At 57.8% G+C, this 7,894-nt stretch overlaps 1 protein-coding gene across 1 annotated transcript; it reads left to right on the top strand.

Moving 5' to 3' along the window:
• Positions 1 to 707: 707 nt before the first annotated feature.
• PACSIN1 (protein kinase C and casein kinase substrate in neurons 1) lies at positions 708 to 6,354 on the top strand. Its single transcript, XM_068557957.1, has 9 exons — positions 708 to 770; positions 1,703 to 1,859; positions 2,832 to 3,067; positions 3,468 to 3,623; positions 3,731 to 3,906; positions 4,279 to 4,399; positions 4,498 to 4,625; positions 5,595 to 5,782; positions 6,245 to 6,354. Exons 1-9 carry the CDS (start codon positions 708 to 710, stop codon positions 6,352 to 6,354), a joined length of 1,335 nt encoding a protein of 444 aa, XP_068414058.1.
• Positions 6,355 to 7,894: the final 1,540 nt, after the last annotated feature.

Consider the following 7,894-nt stretch of genomic DNA (forward strand, 5'->3'; position numbering starts at 1 on the left):
GGGGTTCAGGGAGGTTCTAGGGGCTGAGACCAGGGGTTCTGCGTCAGTTGGGGATTGGGCGGGAGCTGAGGTGGGTCTTTTGCACCAGGTGCAAGGATTCAGCTGTGTCAGGGTGGGCAGTACCGAGGTGGGCAGATTGAGAAGCTTTCTAGGGTTCATCATTGAGCCCCAGGGTGCCAGGTCCTGGGGAGGGGGAGTGCAGGACATGCACAAAGATAAGCCTGATTGCTGGCTTTGAGGAGCTGTGTGTGTCTGTGAAGCAAACTGCGGATTTATATAAAGCAAATATGTAATTACGTGGCCCTAGGTTTTAGCTCTAAGAGTCCAGGAGCACAAAAACAGTTGTAGGCACCATGGTTCTGGTGGTTGCAGCAGGCTTCTGAGAAGAGGTGCCCACGCTTGAGCTGGATGACGGACTTAGGGGAGAGGGGAAGGACAGGATGTGGAGTGAAGAGCTTATGGGAGAGACCGGGAGGTGGGCATGAGGGGTGCTACAGGGTGGCTCTTGGGGTTACCCTAGGGATGGGGAGCCAGTCTCTGAGCCCCCATCCAATGCGAGGCCCACAGCAAGTTGGGGCCCCAGGCCTGGCATGGGGCATGCGGGGAGCTGCCCTCATCTCCAGGATCTCTCTCCTGCCCTCCCAGCGCATGAGCAGCTGGCCTGCTGACCGCCGCTCCACACCTGTCCACCTCGCAACGGCCACACCATGTCTGGCTCCTACGACGAGGCCTCGCTAGCTCCGGAGGAGACCACCGACAGCTTCTGGGAGGTGAGGCTTAGATGCTCCCCAGGTCCTGGGGACCAGGCAGCCTGGCTGCGTGGAGGCCCAGGATCCCACCCACCCGTGACCTCAGATCTTGCTCCCCAGCCCCACGGACCCCTCCAAAGCCCTCCATGTCCAGCGGGCAGTTGTTGCCACCAAGTGGTTCCTACAGACCATTGAGCCCAGAGCCCCTCTGCCCCACAGCTGCCCCTGGAGAGATCCTGTGGAATTTATGATGCGGAACAGGGCCCTCCTGACCCTCTGCTCTGGGGGCCCCGGCTCAGACTCCTCGTGCTTCACGCAGGCAGGTGCAGCACTTTACAGCTTACATGGCCTTTCACAGCTGTGCCCCGCCTTCTACCCTATGCCGTGGGCAGGGGGTGGAGCACTGGTCAGAGAGAAGTGTTACGAGTTCAGGGAGCCCCGCAGCGACAAAGAGGTGGAGCCAGCATTGCAGGAGCCTCCCAAAATATTTGAGACCCAGAAAGAAATTTTCCATCGGCTTCCAAAACCCAAAGTGAAAACTGCCAAACCTAAATTAATAAGTGTTTAATGAGATGTCTACAAAACATAATATTATGTCAAGAAGCTGCAGCTCAGCTCAACGCTTATATGAGTCTATATAAATATAATAGATTTACCACGGCAAGTACAAAATGAATAATTCATTTGAGTCGAAGTCCAAATTATAAATATCCTTCTGCACTTGGTGGCAGTGAGGAAATTCTGTTTAAAGTGGGTTGAGGGAGTGTATAGACGGTGGGGTGTGAGGGGGGTGTCCAAGCCTCCGTCAGCGAGAGGGTGCAGAGCCCCCAGGGTGTGAGCGCGGGGCGGCCGGGGTGGCCCAGCGGGCGCCCCCTGCAGGACAGGGTGGCCAGGGCGGCCGGGCGGGCGAGGCGGGGAGCCCGCGGGAGTAGTGCTCGCTGCTCGGCCGCCAGGTGGGGAACTACAAGCGTACGGTGAAGCGCATCGATGACGGGCACCGGCTGTGCAACGACCTGATGAACTGCGTGCAGGAGCGCGCCAAGATCGAGAAGGCGTATGCGCAGCAGCTCACCGACTGGGCCAAGCGCTGGCGCCAGCTCATCGAGAAAGGTGCCCCTCCCCCTCCTGCCCCATGCCCAGCCCGTGCGCACACCCCAGGCGCTAACCGGCCCCCCACTGTCTGGGTCCCGGGAGCGCCCTGCCTCTGGATGCACCTGCACCCCCCAGTCGCCGGGCCCTGCCCTGCACATTTCCCCTCCCAAACCACGCAGGCCTCCCCTGTCCCCGGTCAGCTCTACTTTCTGCAATTTTAGGTTGGATTAAAAACAACTTTTTATTTTGAAATAATTTAAGCTTAGAGAACAGTTGCTAGAACAGTACAGAGAATTACATACCTTTCACCCAGACTCACCAGCTCACATTTTACTACGTTTGTTTTCTCACTCCCTCTCTGTTTATAGGCAAATCTTTTCCGAACCATTTAAGTTAGAGACATGCCCCTTCACCCTAAATTCTTCATGTAACACCAAAGAATAAGAACATTTGTTTACATAACCATAGTTCAACTATCAAATTCAGGGCGTTTAATGTGGCCCATATGCAAATTTTATTATAGCAATTGTTCTTGCTGGTCCAGATCCTGTGGGATGTCTGGTCCCAGTGGCTTCCTGTTATCTGTCACCAGTTGGTTCTTCAGTTTTACGTTCAGTCAACATTCCCGGAGCACCGACTGTGTGCCTGGTGCTGTGCTGGCTTGTGAGAGCTCATGGGGGTCCAGGCTGCCGACCATGGGGCTCACAAGCTGATGGGGGAGACAGGGAGTAGGCCCAGAGATGGACGCTGTAAGAACAATTCATGAGGGCTGGAGGCCGAGGTGTGTGAGGATAGAGTACTCAGAAAAGGCTTCCTGAAGGAGGTGGCTGTTCTTCGGCCCTGGAAGATGGATAAAACTATAGGGAGAGCAGAGGAGGGCATTTCTGCTGCCATGGGAAGTATGGGGAAAGCCTCAGAAAAAGGAGGCGTGAGGCAGGCCTCTGGGCCGGGGGTAATGAGGACCCGGTGACCGCATGGCCATTTCCTCAGGCCCACAGTATGGCAGCCTGGAGCGGGCCTGGGGTGCCATGATGACGGAGGCGGACAAGGTGAGCGAACTGCACCAGGAGGTGAAGAACAGCCTGCTAAACGAGGACCTGGAGAAGGTCAAGAACTGGCAGAAGGATGCCTATCACAAGCAGATCATGGGCGGCTTCAAGGAGACCAAGGAGGCTGAAGACGGCTTCCGCAAGGCCCAGAAGCCCTGGGCCAAGAAGATAAAGGAGGTGCCTGGTGGGCGGCTGCCACGGAAGGGGCGAGGCTGGGCAGCTGGGCTCAAGAGGGGCAGACTGATCAGAGGGAGGGTCTCTACGGATGTGGCAGGCAGTGCACTGCCCGCTGGTATTGGGCCCACAGGGGAGCAGCACTGCCTGCCAGAAAGAAACACCCACAGATGGGGCAGGCCCTGCAGTGCCCGACGGGAGGGAGTCCACAGGGGCAGGCAGTGCAGGGAAATGCACAGATGAGTGGGCGCTGCTCCTGAATACCTGGAGCTGGGGCCTGCATCCCTTCCGCCTTTTAAGAACGTGTGCTCACAGCTCCCGGTGGAGCGGGCAGGTGGGAGGAGTTGAGAGTGAACACGTTTGCTTCTGCTTACACCCTGCCCCCTCTCCCCCCTCCCCACAGTTAGAGGCAGCCAAGAAGGCCTACCATCTGGCCTGCAAAGAGGAGAAGCTGGCCATGACCCGGGAGATGAATAGCAAGACGGAGCAGTCGGTCACACCCGAGCAGCAGAAGAAGCTGCAGGACAAAGTGGACAAGTGCAAGCAGGATGTGCAGAAGGTGCTGGTCGGGCTGGGGTCTCAGGGCCCCTTGGAGTGGGTGGCAGCTGGGAGCTGCAGGCCTGGGTCTCACCACCACCACCCCCCGCCTTGCCCTGGTTCCTATAGATGCAGGAGAAGTATGAGAAGGTGCTGGATGACGTGGGCAAGACCACACCCCAGTACATGGAGGGCATGGAGCAGGTGTTTGAACAGTGCCAGCAATTTGAGGAAAGGAGGCTGGTCTTCCTCAAGGAGGTGCTGCTAGACATCAAACGTCACCTCAACCTAGCTGAGAATAGCAGGTAGCTGGGCGTGGCGGCATGGTGGGCACAGGCAGAGGCAGCAGGGCATCCTGGGCCCTATGTTATAGTGACAGGAAGGGGAGGGCAGAGCTGCAGGGGCCAGTGGCTGCCTGGGTTTAAGCTGACGCACACCAGATACTCAAGAAACATGCTTGGATGGATGGGTGAGTGGCTAAGGTGGGGATGGAGAAGGTGCCCACTGGGCATACCTGGAGCTGCCCACTCAGAGATTGCTCCTTTGGAAGCAGCCTGATTCCCACCTGGGGGGCACGCCAGCACCCTGGTCTCCTGAACAGGCTCTGGCCCTCACTGAGGCTGAGATGGGGCCATGGTGCATCTTGCCCTGCACCTCTCCATCTCCCCCGTGCACAGCTATGTTCAAGTGTACCGGGAGCTGGAGCAGGCCATCCGGGGGGCCGACGCCCAGGACGACCTCAGATGGTTCCGCAGCACCAGCGGCCCTGGCATGCCCATGAATTGGCCCCAGTTTGAGGTGAGGATGTGTGGGGATGGGGAAGGGGAATCTGAAACAGCTGGAAGGAGCCTCGGGGGGCAGCCCCCCAGCCTGACTGCTCCCCTGACGCCCCCCAGGAGTGGAACCCAGACCTCCCGCACACCACCACCAAGAAGGAGAAACAGTCCAAGAAGGCAGAGGGGGTAGTGCTGACCAATGCTGCTGGGATGGTGGAGTCCACATCCCAGGCTGGGGACCGTGGCAGGTAAGTGCCTCCTATGGAGCTTCCTGGGGGCCAGGGGGGTCCACACACTGGGACAGCTGAGTTTTACCTCAGGAGACAAGAAATGGTCTAAATCATGGCAACCCTGGGCTCCTCTCAAAGGTAGTGATAGATAACCCTGTGAGAGCACCTACTGTGTGCCAGGCACCGTTCTAAGCGTTTTCCATAAATTAGCTCCTTGATGTCTCTCAACACTCTGAGGAGTGTGTGAATATTCCCATTTTACAGATGGAGAAATCAACACCCAGAGAGGTTAAGTGACTTGCCCAAGGTCATACAGCTAGTTAGTAAGCCTCAGAGCCAAGATATGATGCCCAAGAGGTCTGCCTCCAGAATCCTCACTCATATATTTGCCTTGGCCTTATTTCTTGTTTTTTTTTTTTCTTCCAGTTTTATTGAGATATAATTGATACATAGCACTGTATAAGGTTAAGGTGTACAGCATAATGATCTGACTCACATACATCATGAAATGATTAGCACAATAAGTTTAGTGAACATCCATCATCTCATATAGATACAAAGTTAAAGAATTAGAAAAAAAATTGTTTTCCTGGTGGTGAGAACTCTTAGGATTTACTGTGTAACTTTCATAGGTAACATACAGCAGTGTTAATTATCTTTATCATGTTGTACATTACATCCCTAGTACTAGTAATCCTCACTCTTAGCCACTGGGTTGTAATGCCCCTCTCAGATGAGGGGTCAGATGTTCTCTGGGGTCTCTTTCAGCACCTCCTCACTCAAGGGCTGAGTAATGCTAATAGTCCTGCCTCCCATCTGGTTAAAGAGCTGTCAGTGAGGGTCACTGGCTCCGGACCCCGTTTTACAAGGCCCATCCTTGCTCCAGCCTTGGTGGAATTTAGGGTCAGGGCTCTGGTTGGGAGGAGGGGGCAGCCCTGAGGACAGGGTGAGAGGCCACTTATGCTGGGTCCTCTCTCTGCGTCTCAGTGTTAGCAGCTACGACAGGGGCCAGACTTACGCCACTGAGTGGTCGGACGACGAGAGCGGGAATCCATTTGGGGGAAATGAGGCCAACGGGGGCTCCAACCCCTTCGATGAAGACGCCAAGGGAGTGCGTGTGCGGGCGCTCTACGACTACGACGGCCAGGAGCAGGACGAGCTCAGCTTCAAGGCTGGTAAGGGGGCGGGGCCTGGCGCATGGGCGTGGCCAAGACCTGGAGGGCGACCTGTGCCTCGGGGCCGAGACTTCAATTGGAGAGCAAGGGCAGGGCCTGAGAGTGGCAAGTGGGTGCCGGGGGCAGAATCTGGACCTGAGAATAGGGTGGGGGTAGGGCCAGAACTTGGATTGGGGGCGGAGCCTGAGGGCAGGGCTGCCAGGAGGACGGACAGGACTAGGGCAATGAAGCTGGAGGCGGGGCCTGGGTTTCCGGGGTGGAGCCGAGATTAGGTGGTTGGCTGGGCCGCCCGTGGGTGTTGAGGTGTGGTTGGGGCTGGTCTCCGGGGGCTGTCATCCGGGCAGTAATGGGCGGGGCACTGGGGTCGGCCCAGTGTAATCAGAGGGCTTACCCGGCAGGTGGGGGTGGGGGTCAGTCCTCTCTGAGTTCCTGTCAACCAGCTCCTCTGTGTCACCTCCCTAGGAGATGAGCTCACCAAGCTTGGCGAGGAGGACGAGCAGGGTTGGTGCCGCGGGCGGCTGGACAGCGGGCAGCTGGGCCTCTATCCCGCCAACTACGTGGAGGCCATCTAGCTACCCTGCTCCCCTCCACATCACCCCCACTCCTCACCCACCGCCTCCCCTCCCTGCCCACTCTTGTCCTCCTCCCCTCGCCATAGAGTTCCAGACATATTTTCCAATCAAGCTTTTATTTTTTTAAAAGTCAAAACAGAACAAAACAAAAAAATACTAAGAGACAGAGCATTTGCCTGGAGGCCAGGGTGGTGGGACTTGGGGTGATGGCCCCAGGGTAGGTGAGGGTCTTAGGACTTAGCCCAACAGCGACATCACAACATCCGCTCTTCAGATCCCACCAAAGAGTCTCCTGAGCCCAGATGGGTGTCTCCTGGACCCTTCCATCCTGCCTCAGTCCCTCCAGCCTTCCTCTCCCCACCCCAGGCTGCCAGCACCTGCGCCCATTCTCTGGGCCTGGTTTTATGACCTCTGCCTCCCGCCCAACCCTGCTCCCCTCCACCACCTCCCTATTCTCAAAGACCTCCCCTGCAGACCCCCGAGAAGGGGGCCTCCTCTTTAGTCTTCCACTCTGCCTGGGGAGTGCCCTTCTCCTAGCCTCGCCCCTCAGGACTGGTGGGGCTGGAGGAGGGATAGTCACCCTCTTCTCCCATAGAGCTTTCCAGGGGGCCCTAGACTCCCCAGGACATGAAGATGGGTGAGCTGGAGTTGGGGACAGTGTGACTGGGGTGTAGGAGGGTGAGTGAACGGGGAGCAGGCTCAGCGGAAGGACCAGGAGGACCCTGCTGGGGCCCTTCTCTGCCGCTGTCAGTACTTCCGGCACAGGCTCTTCCTCAGACCCCGCCCCCCTCTCGTAAGGCCTCAGGCCGGGGGGGATGGGCCCCAAAGCCCAGGGGGGAGGGGCCCCAAAGCCCAGGGCAAAGCCAACAACAGTAGCAGCCTCCTCCCGTTTCCTGGGGAGGAGGGCCTCTTGCCATCCCTCTCTCCCTCCCTCCCTCCATGTCCATCGAAAACCGTAGAACCACTGGGCTAAGCTGGCCTCCCATGCCTCTCTCCCCTGCTCTGGCCTGCCTGGGGAGGCACTGGGGACCCGGTGCCTGTGGCCAATGGGAGAGGCGTGGGTTTGCAGGAGGGAGGAGCCCTGGCCTCAGAAGCAGGACAGTCGCCAGGTCTTTCTTCCTTGTCCCCTCTCACCCAACCCCAGCCCCTGGCAGCCCCTCCTGCTGGCAGCCCCTCCATCTCTCCAAGCCTGGGTCTCAGTTAAAGGACTTTTGTGGGTGGGAGGAGGCAAAGGGCCTCCCGCAAGAGCAGGAGTGTTTCCTGTGGTTGGTGAAAGGAAGTGGTGCTGGATTACCAGGTATTCGTACCAGGTACCAACCAGCCTGGCCCAAAGGAGTGGGGCGAGGGTGCTTGAGAAGCCGACCAGGGCAGGACAAGACCCAATGAGGTAGGGGAATGATGGGAAGAGGAGTCTCTCGGGGACCTCCGGGGTGAGGCCGTGAGACTTCCTGCAGCACCAGGCGAGGTTACTGCTCACAGCTGATGCTACTTCTGAGCTTCGGGCCTGCAGACACCCTACCCGCTCAGCTCCAGCAGCACC

Source organism: Eschrichtius robustus, chromosome 12 (assembly GCF_028021215.1).
Source record: "Eschrichtius robustus isolate mEscRob2 chromosome 12, mEscRob2.pri, whole genome shotgun sequence".
Lineage (NCBI taxonomy): Eukaryota > Metazoa > Chordata > Mammalia > Artiodactyla > Eschrichtiidae > Eschrichtius > Eschrichtius robustus.

What these genes read in the sequence shown, in the direction of transcription:
- PACSIN1 (XM_068557957.1), top strand. Translation starts at nt 708, where the DNA reads ATGTCTGGCTCCTACGACGAGGCCTCGCTAGCTCCGGAGGAGACCACC. An exon ending in CCACCGACAGCTTCTGGGAG is followed by an intron (nt 771 to 1,702) that starts GTGAGGCTTAGA and finishes CTCGGCCGCCAG; the next exon opens with GTGGGGAACTACAAGCGTAC. An exon ending in CGAGCTCAGCTTCAAGGCTG is followed by an intron (nt 5,783 to 6,244) that starts GTAAGGGGGCGG and finishes TCACCTCCCTAG; the next exon opens with GAGATGAGCTCACCAAGCTT.